Source organism: Mesoplodon mirus, assembly GCF_964341445.2.
Source record: "Mesoplodon mirus genome assembly, chromosome: 6".
Lineage (NCBI taxonomy): Eukaryota > Metazoa > Chordata > Mammalia > Artiodactyla > Ziphiidae > Mesoplodon > Mesoplodon mirus.
Genome location: NC_138982.1, coordinates 136,943,791 through 136,958,359, shown reverse-complemented (window position 1 = coordinate 136,958,359; position 14,569 = coordinate 136,943,791). Strand labels below are relative to the sequence as shown.

Sequence of the window (14,569 nt, the reverse complement as noted above, 5' to 3'; positions counted from 1 at the left end):
CATGTTTGTAATGGTTTTATATTTGTTGTACCTATTCTTCTTTTCTCCCTTTTCTGCCTTCTCTGGTTTTAACTGAGCATTTTATTTGATTCCATTCCATTTTATCTCTGCTCTTCGTGTATCAGCTATACTTTAAAAAATGTTTTTAGTGGTTGTCCTAGAGTTTGCAAAATACATGTGTAATGAATGTAAGTCATCGTCAGCATTAACACAAGACCACTTCTTCCTTCCCATTTCTGTCAGTACTGTCATTCACTTCACTTATCTATCTCTTACAATCACCCAATACATTACTATTATGACTTTAAACAGTTATCTTTTGGATCAATTAAGAATAGGAAAAATAAGGCTTTACCTTCATTTATTCTATTATGCTCTTCCTTTCTTTATGTAGATCCAAGTTTCTGACGTATGTTATTTGCCTTTTCCCTGAAGAACTTTTAACATTTCCTGCAGGACAGGTCTGCTGGATAAATTAGCTCAGTTTTTGTTTGTCAGAGAATGGCTTTATTTCTCTTTCACCTTTGAAGAATAATTTTGCTGAATATAGAATTCTAGGTTGGTAGCTTTTTTCTTTCAACACTTTATTTACTAAACTCTACTTCTGTTTGCATGGTTTCTGAAGAGAAGTCTGAAGTAATTCTTATCATTGCTCCTGTCTGGGCAAGGTATCTGCCCCACACCTTTCCTTTCTGGTTTCTTTCAAGATTTTCTCTGTCTTTAGGTTTTCTGCAGTTTCAATATGATATGCCTAGATGTAGATTATTTGGTATTTATTTTGCTTGGTAGTCCCTGAGTTTCTTGGCTCTGTGGTTTGGTGTCTGTCATTAATTTTGTCAAGTTCTCAGCTATTAATACTTCAAGTATTTCTTCCACTCTGTTTTCTCCTTTTCCTTCTGATATTTCTATTACACTTATATTACACTTTTGAAATTGTCCCAAAGTTCATGGATGTTCTGACTTTTTGTTTCTGTTTTTCTTTCTTTTTTCTCTTTACCTTACAGTTTGGGAAGTTTCTATTGACATATTTTCAATTTCATTGAAATTCTTTCGTATTTCATTGATTCTTCCCTCACTCATGTCCAGTCTGTTGATGAGGCCATCAAAGGTATTTCTCATATCTGTTACAGTGTTTTTCATTTCCAGAATTTCCTTCTGAGTCTTAAGAGTTTCTCTCTCCCTGCTTACATTACCCATCTGTTCTTCCATGCTGTTTTCTTTTTCCATTAGAGCCCTTAACTTTTTTTTTTTTTTTTTTTTTTTGGCTCAGTTGGGTCTTCATTGCCGCGCACAGGCTTTCTCTAGTTGCAGAGAGCAGGGGCTACTCTTTTGTTGCGGTGCGCAGGCTTTTCATTGCGGTGGCTTCTCTTTTGCAGAGCACGGACTCTAGGTGTGCGGGCTTCAGTAGTTGTGGCACGCTAGAGCCCTTAACACATTGATCAGTTAAATTCCCTGATAACTCCAAAATTTATGTCACATCTGAGTCTGGTTCTGACGCTTGTTTTCTCTCTTCAGATTTTTTTCTTGCCTTCTGTCGTGCCTTATTTCTGATTTGGAAGCTGGATATGATGTATCAGGTAACAGGAACTGAAGTAAACAGGCCTTCGGTGTGAGATTTTATGTTCATCTAACTAGGAGTTCGGCTGTGTTTAATGCTTGCTGTAGCTGAAGGTGCCAGAGGCTTTAAATTCCACTAATGTCCTTGTTTTTGTTTTTGTCTTTGGGCTTTCCCCAAGAACCCTTCCTTAAATAGTCTGCCTTGCAGCTCCTTCAGCTGTAACCCGCTGCTATTATACAGGATCCCACGCAGAGCTGGAGGAGTCCCTAAATGAAAAACCCATGAAAGTGTCCCTACCCCAGCCCCATACACACAGACAACAATGCAGCCCTCAGGAGTTTCTTACTCTCACACTAGTCTATACTCAGCCTCCAACAATTTGTCAAAATTACCATTTAAATGTTCCTACCAGTTCATGGCTTCAGTGGCTTCTGCTCCCAGCAAACACACCTCAGCATAATTTTCTGTATTCACCTCTCTCAAGATTTCAGGGTGGCAGTTTGCCCTATGACCTCAATTCTCTACTAGGTCTGAGAAAAATCGTGGATTATCAGTTTTAGAGTTTTTTTCTTGTTGTAAAGATGGGAGCAATAACTTCTGAGGTCTTGACATTTCAGAGCTGAACTTGGAACCAGCAGAACATTTTGACTTGAATTATCTGATAGGGTCATTTTTTACTTTGAAGACATTTTGATATTGCTGCATCAAAGGTAAAAGCACTCTACTCTTATCTCTTATGTATGCTATGGATACCTCTGAGCTCACCACTAGCCTCAACCCCCCTTATTCCTAACTCCCCCCCTTCTTTGACCTCATTTCAAATGGAAAGGAGTGGGGCTCAGGATCTCAGAGGAAGGGGGCTGTTTTATCCACTACTTGATGGATCAAAAAGCTAAAAATAACCCATCATAAAACGGCCTCAGTAAAGCAGCTACATCAAAACATTATGTACCCTGGAAAAAACAGGATGCAGACAGACTCAAACTTAAATTTTCTAATCCAGTAGTTTTTTTAATGGAAACATGAGCTGGTTGAGATTGGATCCTCACCTTCTCCGTCCTCACCTCAACTCTCCAGTTTTCTTGCCCATTTACCACTTAATCTCCTGAGTCCAGTTCTTCTCCAGTGCTGAAGACTCTGCGCGTCAGCCGTTTTTCAGTGAACAGAACAGTGTTACCTGAGTCTCATCCTGGAGCAGGTGTGTGTAGCCTTACCAATAAATATCAGTAAGTCCCTTGGCACGGATTTCTTTTCCTTTTTAATAATATAATCATAAAAATTAGCCAGACTTACTGAGCATTTAATATGGCCAAAAATGGTGATATCCACTTTATATACAGTTTATCTCACTTATCCCTATTACCCTTTGAAGTAGGAAAACTATGTATCCGAGAAAATCAGTGACTTGCCCAAGGTCATACAGCTAGTTTATGGTGAAGGGAGAATGCAAACCGAAATCTGTTTATCACTTAAATTAAGTGCTTTCCCTTGTCTCTTCCTCTCAGAGGTATAACAAAGCATGTAATAAATACCACTAGGGTTCTTATCTCTAACTTGGGAACGGCTGTTTGCAAGTCCTGTTTAGGAAGGTAACCCAGCTGTTCACCTGGATACAGCCCCCACTAGCCATAACTCCAGAAGGCAAGGACTATAATCCACTCACTACTGAGTTCCCAAAACAGTGGCCCTAATAAAGCAAAAAGTTCACTGGCAACATGAACGAGTGAGGAAGTAAATAACTTCATGAGCCTAAGAGTGAATGAATGAAGTAACTCAGCATGATGATTAATGCAATAGGAAAAAGCCTTTCCAAGCATCATACAGTCCTGGGATCTTCACTAAGTTCCAATGGGACAGGGACCATATTGGTCTTACTCATAAATTAGCACATGCCTGGCACATAGCAAGTTTCAATAAACTTGTTCTTTTTCGTGGATTGACCTATCAGAGGCATTCCGTTCAAGAACAAGCAGCCATCCTCTGAAGAATGACGGACAGTGGTTCTCTTCCTCAGCCTATGACTTTTTTCTTGATAACCCCCATCTTATCCCTGTCCTACTTCCTTTTCCCAGAATACATGTATTTACTATTACAAGCACCATTCTTCACCTGAAACACCCACCTGATTCTTCCCTAACTCTGTTTAACATACGCGTTAGGCAGAGAAGTACTGTTTGGGACCTATTTGAATTAGGATCCTGCACTGTCACCACTGAAAGAGAGAGAGATCATCTCCTTTCAGAAATGAGAATGAGAAAGGGTAAGCAAGTAACCCAGGGTCATCACACATACAGGCCAGAGGCCATGTCTCCTGCCTCTCAGTCCAGTGCTCGGGTGGCCCACAGCACTGTCACTTCTATACTTGCCTTCTTGTGTTCACGTTGGCCCCATCATGGCAAGAATGGTAACTCAATAGTAAACTCAGCAAACCATATTATTGGCCCTTCGTTTTTTATTTTGTTTTGTTTTTGTTTTAATGAATAATCCATGTAATAGAAGAAAACACGCGAAACTCCGACATGAGAAGCTCGCCATCACCACCTTCTGGCCCACTGCTGCCAATGAAGCCAAACACAGTTCACTGTGGTCACAGATATGAAAAATGATCAGGGGTCACTGGGTTTTTAGTGCTGTCCCCCAACTAGCACTGAAAGGCTGAGTTGTGGTGTGAAGTAAGAAGATGTTGAATTTGAAACCCTGTGTTAAAAAAAATCATAGAACCTGGACTTTAATCATAAAGATCATTTTACCAAAGCATATTTTTAAAAGGCTGTGAAACATTATGCAACATTTGCATGGTTTAATTATGAGTTTAGAAAAGCCTAGCACAACTTTTTTCACTACAGTAAAACATGGCAGAGCATGAATCATGGCATAATACTTTATGCTTACTGTGGTTTTAGACATGGGGTTAGGGGTGCTGGGCTGTCTACACAACAACACATGAATTACTGTACCGCAATTCACACCCAGAGGGCTTTATGACAATTATAAAACCTCCTCTGTTTGCTTTTTAAATGATTAAAATATTCGAATACTATATATATTCACTTTGTAAATACGTGTATCCAGGACATGTGCATGTCTTATGGAAAATATCTGAGTATATAATTTTATTTTCACTTGGAGCAAAATACTTGTAGCAGTATGGGAATGTTAAACAATCTGCTATTGCTATTTGCTTTCAGTTGCTGGAAACACTGTTAGCTGTAAGATTATGCAGGATCTCTGACTGTAGTTGAACACTTATTTTCCACTGAGTCTGGAATGGACCGGCTCTTTATTCCTTGCCATCCCCTCAATTCTCTAAAGTTCAGAAGAAAATGAAGACCTTTCTTTAAGAGTAGATTTCAAAGATTCTAAGTTAAAATATTTCCCCAGGTTCTTCAAAATTCAAAATTAAAATGTCAGTTATTTTAAAGAAAAGAAAGAAGTAGATCAGTATGAGGGAAACCGGGTAGAGGGCTCTCGGGAAAAGAGTAAGAAGGCAGACTTGGATCTCCAATTACTTGATTCTGTTCTCCACTGTGACAGCTTCAAAGGCATAAAAGGGACACTGTAACTGGAAGTGAAAAGCCCCAGAGGGAGGAGGTGTGGACAATGTATAACGAGTAGGAATAACTCATTTCTTTATGTCACGACACACAGAAAACTGACACCTGTTGTTTTCCTAAGGAACTTTGCTCTTTCTGTATTTACTCCCAGCATCATGAACCCCTGGCTATGAAGACCCTTTGGAGTTAGTGTAGTTCGCTGTCACCGTTGTCTACAAAGAAGGTGGAACACAAAGAGAAAATTAACGTTTAATTCTAAGACAGAAATGTAAAGCTATCTTATGATGAGACAGTGGTTGATTTTTAAACTTTCTTACACATTTTGCCTAAGAATAGAAGGCGTTGGATTTTTTTTTCCTCCTCTGCAAACAGTATGATGCTTTTGAAAACTAAGACTCCTATGAATGCTGGAGTCAAATTTACAAAATGCTTTTTACCTAAATCTTCTGAAGTCAGATCTTTGTCTCTTTTCTCACCCAGGCCTCTTTTTTTTTTTTTTGTTAACATCTTTATTGGAGTATAATTGCTTTACAGTGGTGTGTTAGCTCCTGCTTTATAATGAAATGAATCAGCTATACATATACATATATCCTCATATCTCCTCCCTCTTGCGTCTCCCTCCCTCCCACCCTCCCTATCCCACCCCTCTAGGTGGTCACAAAGCACCCAGCTGCTCTCCCTGTGCTATGCAGCTGCTTCCCACTAGTTATCTATTTTACATTTGGTAGTGTATATATGTCCATGCCACTCTCTCACTTCGTCCCAGCTTACCATTCCCCCTCTCCGTGTCCTCAAGTCCATTCTCTACATCTGCGTCTTTACTCCTGTCCTGCCCCAGGTTCTTCAGAACCATTTTTTTTAAAGATTCCATACATATATGTGTTAGCATATGGTATTTGTTTTTCTCTGAGTTACTTCTCTCTGTACGACAGACTCTAGGTCCATTCACCTCATTACAAACCAGGCCTCTTTTAATGGCAACCTGTAAAATACTTGCTCAACATTCTGCCCTTTAAAAGTTGCAAACTTGAGGTCTTGAGAAAAAGTGGAAGACATCTCTGTTAGTCTGGGTTGATAGAGGCAGCGCTGCACTGCCGGGTTTGTGAACTAGTCATCAGGCCTCGTCGCCAGTTTCCTAGCCAGACTTTCTTTTCAGTTATCCTTGGGAGAGAGTTCACCTGAACAGAAAACATTTAAAAGCCACAGAATATTTTTGCCAAAGGTATAGAAAAAAGACCCAAACCCTTGCATTCTTTTGCGCTTACTGAGTACAGAGAGACGGATGATCACCTGATAATGATAACCATGACTACTGGTAAAGCTGGGCAGTCAATACCTGAAGTCAACAGTCTGAATGTTAACACTCTACCTGGAAAGCATAATCAGCCTCTCTCATCATTAGTGTGATTAAAGAAAACCTTTGGAAGGAACAGTTAGCAGAGGAAAATCTTCAAGAATCAAACATAAATTATATTTCAGTATTGTATGGGGGTGAAATCATCAGACAAAAGCAAATATTGGGACTTAAGGAGGCTTATTAAACACTGGTAAACAGGCCACAAACATGTATTAGATTTAAACAAAAGTAGCTGGTTTGGGCTTCCCTGGTGGTGCAGTAGTTGAAAGTCCGCCTGCCGATGCAGGGGACACGAGTTCGTGCCCCGGTCTGGGAAGATCCCACATGCCACGGAGCGGCTGCGCCCGTGAGCCATGGCCGCTGAGCCTGCGCGTCCGGAGCCTGTGCTCCGCAACGGGAGAGGCCACAACAGCGAGAGGCCCGCGTAATGCAAAAAAAAAAAAAAAGTAGCTGGTTTTTTATTAAAAGATTTTATTTTTCTAAATCCTGACCCACTCTACATGTAAGTGACCTCCCTGATTCTCTGCAGATACAAGGCAGATCCAGCCGTCCCCACCATGGTCCTACGAGCAGTCCTACCAGTACCTGGGACCCATTGCCTCTCCTTCTGTCCACCCAGCAACACCCATCTCGCCTGGACGGGCCAGCGGCATGACAACCCTCTCTGCAGAGCTTTCCAGTCGACTCTCAAGTAAGCTGCTTGCAAATACACTCTTTGAAGTCCGGCTGCAGTGGAAGGTTCTGGAGACCAGACGGGATGCACGAAGGGGGTGGCAGTCATTTTTGACTGGATACAGTACGGTTTAAAGACAAGGCTGTCTGTCTATCTCTAAGTCTCCCGCCCACGCGCTGCTTTTCCTTGACACTCAGAGGCAGAGATTACGTACAGATGTGAAGGTAGAAGTGGCTTGGAAAAGTGGATTCCTTGGGCGTTTGGGGGTGCTCACATTTGGCAGGCACGGGTGGCAGCTGAAGGGTCAGTGACAGAAAAGGCCAAAGTAGTCAGCTTCTGGGCCTCAGATGGGACTGATCCATCTTGTGGCGAGCTTTCACAGGCCACGTGAACAGCGCACTGGGGCACACGTGGAGTGGGACGCACATCTACCCCAATGGGACACTCCCAACTAAGAGCCGCTCGTATCAGGTTTGAGGAAGAGACTGGAAAGCTCAGGTGTCGTGGTTGGCATAATTGTTGTTAATACGTGCTCATTAAACCTAGTCATTTAACCTATGAGACCTTTGGGCTTGGCACTCACCTTTGCTTGTGGACAGGGAAATCAGAGTTATAGAGAAAAATTCCTTTGTTGAAAGCAAAAAGAAGCGACTCCCTGTTTGGGGCTTTGAAATTGGAGCTGGACCAGACTGTGAAAATACTTCAGAGGACTTCAGCAATAGGAAGCCTGAGAACACACTTCTGTGGAAGGGCGGCTGTTTTTGCTTTTCAGCTCCTGGAATCAGATCATAGCAGATTAGGGGCAGGCGAAGGGGCAAAGGCACTGCGTCTGCCATTTTACGTGTGGTTAATGTTGTGTTTTGCGGACGACTGTGATTATGTGAGATTTCCCCAAACGCTTCAGCTTCCTCTCAGAGCTTCACAGAATCCCTCTCCGCTTCTCAACAGCAGCAGTACTGACACGTGGGGCCCAATAATTGTTCACTGTCGGGGGGCAGTCCTGTGCACTGCACCTTCATCAGTGTCTCTGGCCTCTAGATGCCAGCAGCACCCCCAGTCACGGCAACCCCAAATCACCAGACGTTGCCAAATGTCCTGAGGGCCACACTGCCCCCCATTTCAGAACTGTCTTCTTGGGCGAGGTAGTGGAACAGGAAAGCCAACTTCGTTGCCCAGTTTCCACATTATTTTCAGCCACTGTTGCCAAGAATTTCATGGCATCCACTGGGCTAAGGAGTTAAGGGACTAGTGTAGGAATTATGAAGTCCATTCAGCTTGTTGTTGTTGTAGAAGTCCCCTCAGTACTGGTCTGCTTCCAAAGGCACTTGTCACCTTTCATTGTTTCTTCTTCTTGTTGGCACTGCTCTGCCCACTGGCTGTGGTCTGCATCTGAAGCAATTACTGTTTTTCTTGGAAATGTCCCTGCTGTGGGTCTGTCCCTTGGAATTTATTTCATAAGTCTTTTGACTTGGTCAGCACCCAAGATCATCGGCACCTTAGAGTCCAAGAGCCCTAGGGGCCAGCTGTTCTGGCTGACCAGTTCAGATGGAAGGGTGACTTCTTTTTTTATAGGAATGACTAACGTGTGCCCTCCCAAATCCCGTCTCACAGTTACACTTCTGAATAGCCTGGACTTCAGTCAGCCAAGGAGCCATGGAAGGGCATTTCATGGCATGAGGGTATGAAGGAGATAAAAACCACATCCCATTTCAGCACCCAAGCATGACCCTGCGCTGCCCTGGAGGGTGGACCCAGGAGAATGCCAGAGGAGCTTTCACCGGTGGCAGCGCACGGCATGGGAGACTGCCCTCCACCTTGGCAGGTCTCCCTCTGAGAAATCGAGCCTGGAGCCCAGGCCTGAAAAGTGCTGTCATCTACCTGTGGGCAGGAGGGGTTTGGGAGACTTGAAAGAAACGTGGCTGCTCTGAGAGCCTGCTTTCCTTGAATCCCGCCCCCCAGCTCAGCTCTGGTCTCTGCCCCTCTCCCCACCCCCAGCGCCACCTGGGCTTCCTTTGGCCGGAGAGACCTGTGCTGTGTTTGTCTTTTACCTTTGCAGACAGACTCCACACCTTGTCTGAAAAGAGGTGTCATCTGGAGGTTTTCTTTTCTTTTTTTTAAATAATGTTTAGCTGCCAACCTGGGCGACAGACAGCATGCATTAATCTGAGTCATGCAAGATCCTTTTAAGGCAGCCATTATCTGCTCAGGCTGTTTAATCCTTCGGGGGCAGTGGGAGGGGCCCAGAGTAGGGCTGCTTTCATCCACAACAAGCTGCAGAATGAAGACTTGAGCTGTCATGGCAAATACTTAGCTCCATCGGTGGGGAAACATTTCCAACTAAAATACCTGTACCGCCTAATCCCCAGATTTCCTACTCTTTAAAAGCTCCCTGTGACTATCAGGGGTCCCCACCTCTGCCCACACTGCTACCGAATAAGGGGGCACCCACCAGCCCAGCGTAAAGGACAAATGAGCTAAGGCCGGGTGGGTGAACTGTGCGTCACTGGTGGGGCTTGCTTGGCAGGGGGTGTCAGACTGGAATGAAAACAAATATTTTAATAGGTCACTTGAATCTGAGCCCACCTAGTGGGCCGAAGTTGTTTTGTTATCACAATGTGTGTGTAAAGGACAATCTGGCCAAATGGATGGTCTTTTGTAGTGTGACATTGGTACCATGTGGACAGAAGAAGAATCACAGGCAACATCCAAGATCTTCCAGATATTCTGCCCACAAGTGAAAGAACTATTTTCCCCTGACAGCTGAGACCATAACATCATTCCATTACTTATGTCCGTGACAAATCACGGGCTCACTTGGGATTCCAGTAACTTGCTGTCATCACCAGGTTACCACACAGCAGTTGGAACAGACTGGCAGAGCATGTCCAGACACCGTCATGAAACAGGGTGACCTTTCATTCATTTTCCAGTGGATTCACCTTTTTGTCTCATGGCAAATGAAGCAAGAGGAATAATGGGTGGAGTCATTTATTTGTGTCCAGAGTATTGCATCAGATGACAACAAATTGACTGTATTTGCCTAATGCTTCTCCCTGGACTATAGAAATCTAACTGGAAAAATGGAGTAAAGCTTCCTGTTAACTCTCAAGTATGTCACAGCTCTCTGTGTGAACACAAACAAGTGACACAGGGCTTGCTCACAGAAGGCCCCAGCGGGGCCTTCCACACAAACCCTGTGGAATGAGGTGCGGCCTGGCTTCAGGACGAGCTACAGAGTGTCCGTGGAGGGGCAGCCCTAGAACCAGTCAGTTTACAACCTTTTCCCTGCCCACACGTCTGACTTGCTTTGAAAAGGTTAACAGGAGTGTTTGTTTCAAAGTCAGACTCCTGGTTTCCTCATCAGTGGAGAGATTTGCTGCAGACTTCGGTTATTTCTATAATTACCTCTCTGATGAGGAGTATATCCCCTCATCAGAGGCACCCCAAATTTACAGGAGTTCACTTGGAGGGAGGGAGGGGGAAGGGGAGAGGGAGAGAGAAAGAGAAAGAGAGAGAGCAAGAACGAGAACACTAGCTCTCCCTGCTGGAATAATAGGCTTGAAATATGAGGAAGCTGATCAACAGCCGATGCCGTCCAAAAACAGATTAATCCACCCGATGGCTTTCCTTTCATAGCAAGCTTTTGGCTCAGTCAGGTTTCTCTGTGGGCCTAAACACAAAAGGACACAGGCCACATGCCATCTTGAGCTTGGAGTTATTTTGTATGTTGATTTGAGAACTGATAAATTTTAAAACATTCAGTTCTTGCCTCTGCTCTGTTTTGTTGCTGTCTTTTGGGTTTGCTGACGTAAAGACTACGGTCCTGGCCTGGTCATTTAATGAATAATTCTGAGGAACAGAAACTACCCCAGGACACCATCCTACATGCACGGTGGTGGTTCTCAGCGGGGGCGGGGGACTTTTGCCCCCCTCACCCCTACCCCCAGGACATTTGGAAGGTCGGGAGACATTGTTGGCTGTCACAACGTGGGGAGTGGGGGTCACTAGTGACATCTGCGGGGCAGAGGCCAAGGACGCTGCCAAACATCCATCCCAGGCCCACGTCACCCCCAACAAAGCTGGCCCCAAATGTCAGTAATGCCCCTGTTGGGAAACTCTGATCTACAGGACACAGGAAACCCATCCTACCACCCAAACCCCCGAGTAGTTCCCAAGGGCAGCCTGTGGTTAAGGAAAATGCAAAAAGATGCCACAAAGGACAGCCAAAGCCAGTCCGCGCAATGGTAAATGCATCATCCTAACCAAATGAGTTTTATAGACAAAGCTTTGCCATTTCTGGTAGAATTTCAACATGTACAAAAACGGAGCAGATAAGTCAAGGTCCTGCAGCTACTCCTCTCAACAAACCGGTGATGCATCTTAGAGAAAAGCACATGAAACTGACGCTGTACTGTTTCTAAAACTGTGGAACTAGTCTGAAGGTAGACGTGGGAGAGAAAGAGTGATGTGACGGTTCACGGACACCCACTTCCAGTCACTACTATGGCGTGCATCAGCTTCAACCATAGGAAGCGGCCAATTTTTAACTATTCCGGGCCTACCGAAACAGCAGTTTCCTAGGATTCAACCTAAATATTATCTATAACGTATTAAAACGTTATTACATATTAATATTGTTATGAAAATACCGTATTATGTATGTATATTCTATTAATATTAATCTATTAATGCATCCATTATATTAGTAATGCTAGGGTTACATTGTTTTGTTATATATTGTTATAGTAATATCACCGATTAAATCTACATTACTATTGACATATTAATATATTGATTATATAGAGAGGTGGCAAACTTTTTTCTGCAAAGGGCCAGATTCTAAATATTTTAGACTTTCTGAGCCCTACAGTCTGGCCCTCCAGTCTCTGCCATGACCACTCAACTCTACAGCAGTGATTTAAAAGCAGCCATAGATAATACATAAAAGAATGAGTCAGGCTCCTTCCAATAGAACTTCATGTATGAACACTGAAATTTAAATTCCATATCATTTTTACGTCAGGACATCATCTTTTGATTTTTTTCTTTTTCAACCCTTTAGAAAAGTAAAACTCATTGTTAGCCTGTGGGCTTACAAAAATTAGTAGCTGGTGGATCTGGCAGGTGGGTTTGCCAACCCCGGAGTTACAGAAATATGTTTATATTAAGCAAGTTATATTAAGCAAGTATTATATCGTATACCGTATTACGTTGCATGAGATTGTATATTACCATCATCATCGTATCAGCTGTCTGGGCAGCAGCATTCTGGGTAATCCTCCGGCGGGCGGGCCGGCGGGGGAAGGGGCCTGGCCTCCTTGAACCCCCGTCTCACGATATTTTTCTCGCCCGCCCCGCAGCCGCGCCCGACCTGACGGCCTTCGGCGACCCACGCCAGTTTCCCACGCTGCCCTCCATCTCCGACCCCCGCATGCACTACCCCGGCGCCTTCACCTACTCCCCGACGCCCGTCACGTCGGGCATCGGCATCGGCATGTCGGCCATGAGCTCGGCCACCCGCTACCACACGTACCTGCCGCCGCCCTACCCCGGCTCGTCGCAGGCGCAGGGCAGCCCGTTCCAGGCCAGCTCGCCGTCCTACCACCTGTACTACGGCGCGTCAGCCGGCTCCTACCAGTTCTCCATGGTGGGCGGCGAGCGGTCGCCGCCGCGCATTCTGCCGCCCTGCACCAACGCCTCCACCGGCTCGGCGCTGCTCAACCCCAGCCTCCCGAACCAGAGCGACGTGGTGGAAGCTGAGGGCAGCCACAGCAACTCCCCAACCAACATGGCGCCCGCCGCGCGCCTCGAGGAGGCTGTGTGGCGACCCTACTGAGGCTGCGCACGCGCTCTCCGTGCGGCCGGGCGTCGTCCCGGAAGCGCCTCCTTCGGGCTCCGGTCTCGTGTGCTCGGGGAAACCCGCGTGGGCCCGGCCGCCGGCCCTGGGGAGCGCGCCGCTGCCAACTATGGTGATGTCGCTCCGGGCGGGGCCTCGGGGCCGCCTGTGCTTCTCCAGTGCGTGCAGTTCACAATTGCCATTGGCCCATCTCAGATTTTTCTAACCTGATGCAACTTGAGGGTGTCCGCTTCACCACACCGTGGACACGCTGTAAGGCAAACAGAAAGATTCCCAGAGGGAAACTGTGAATGCTTCTGATTTAGCAATGCTGTGAATAAAAGAAAGATTTTATACCCTTGACTTCACTTTTTAACCAAGTTGTTTATTCCAAAGAGTATGGAATTCGGGTTTTTTTTTGGTGGGGGGGGTTGGGGGGGGTGGGGAGATGCAACTCATTCTGTTTGGCATCTAATTCATATTTTTAATTTTCTTTTGCAGCACCTTATAAATTGCAAAATGCGTATTTGCATTTGGGGTGATTTTTATTTTTATATATACATAAATTTGAGCTTGCTTCTTTCTTGCTTTGACAAATGAAAGAAATATGATTCCTTTTTCTGTAAGTTTTATTTAACTTTTCTTTTGGACTTTTTTTGTAGTTGTTTTTTGAGAAACGGCTACAGCTTTGGGTCATTTTCAACTACTGTATTCCCACAAGGAATCCCTAGATATTTATGTATCTTGATGTTTAGACAGTTACTTAATGTGTTGATACTTTTTTATTATTTAAACGTACTTATATTAAGAAGAAAAATATCAAGTACTACAGTTTTTGTTTTTGATAGTAGCCAAAGTTAATTGTATCACATTGAAGAAAGTTGGAAAAAAAGGATGGGTAATGTGATCACTTGGTTATCTAAATATTGTTTACATTAAACTCCCTTTAATGTTAATCAAACGAGTTGGTAGCTAACGCAGCCATGTTTTTAGTAGGCTTTTTAGATACTGAGGGTCACTCCAAAGATCTAAAGTATGGAATTTTCTGCCAAGCTCAACAAGTGGTCTCATATCTGACTCCCTCCCTTCAAACGGAGAAGGTCAAATCTGGTTCCAGAGGGTTCCCGCAGATGCCATGACTGCCACCTCTGGAGAGGATTTATTTTCTGCCTAGGGGTTTTCTCACTCCACGGCCTCTTGTTAATGTCAGACATGCTTTGTAACAGAATGAATCCGAAGTAAGCTGTGTGGAGGAGCTGTATCCACATGGAAACCCAGTGGATGAATTCAGGGGTTCCTTAACTGCTTGATTCTGGAGATCAAGAAAGGAGATCATCTGAATCTAGAGTTCAGATTTTTTTAGCTCCAAGAAAATATTCCTCTTTGATACAGTACCTGTTCATTGATGCAGAACGAAACTTGTGGCTATCCCCCAAGGCTGGGAGTGGAAGGGACTAGACCGGATGCCTTTGACAGCTGAAGGTCTCCAGCTCAGTTTTCATTGGGTGGGGCCAGAAGCAGGCCTGAACAAGCCAAATCCCCTCCGTGTGCCTCAGTGGAGTCATGTGGGAGAACATCGTCCCACCTGTGC

At 44.5% G+C, this 14,569-nt stretch overlaps 1 protein-coding gene across 4 annotated transcripts in view; it reads left to right on the top strand.

The window, feature by feature from the left end:
- The window catches only part of RUNX1 (RUNX family transcription factor 1), a 245,361-nt gene extending 232,020 nt beyond the window's left edge, over window positions 1–13,341 (top strand). For all 4 annotated transcript variants that reach the window (XM_082624588.1, XM_082624589.1, XM_082624586.1 and 1 more), the window contains 2 exons: window positions 6,999–7,160; window positions 12,503–13,341. In XM_082624588.1, coding sequence (XP_082480714.1) covers window positions 6,999–7,160; window positions 12,503–12,978 — 638 coding nt within the window. In that variant the 3' untranslated portion in view covers window positions 12,979–13,341. The remainder of the gene's footprint in view (window positions 1–6,998; window positions 7,161–12,502) is intronic.
- Window positions 13,342–14,569: the final 1,228 nt, after the last annotated feature.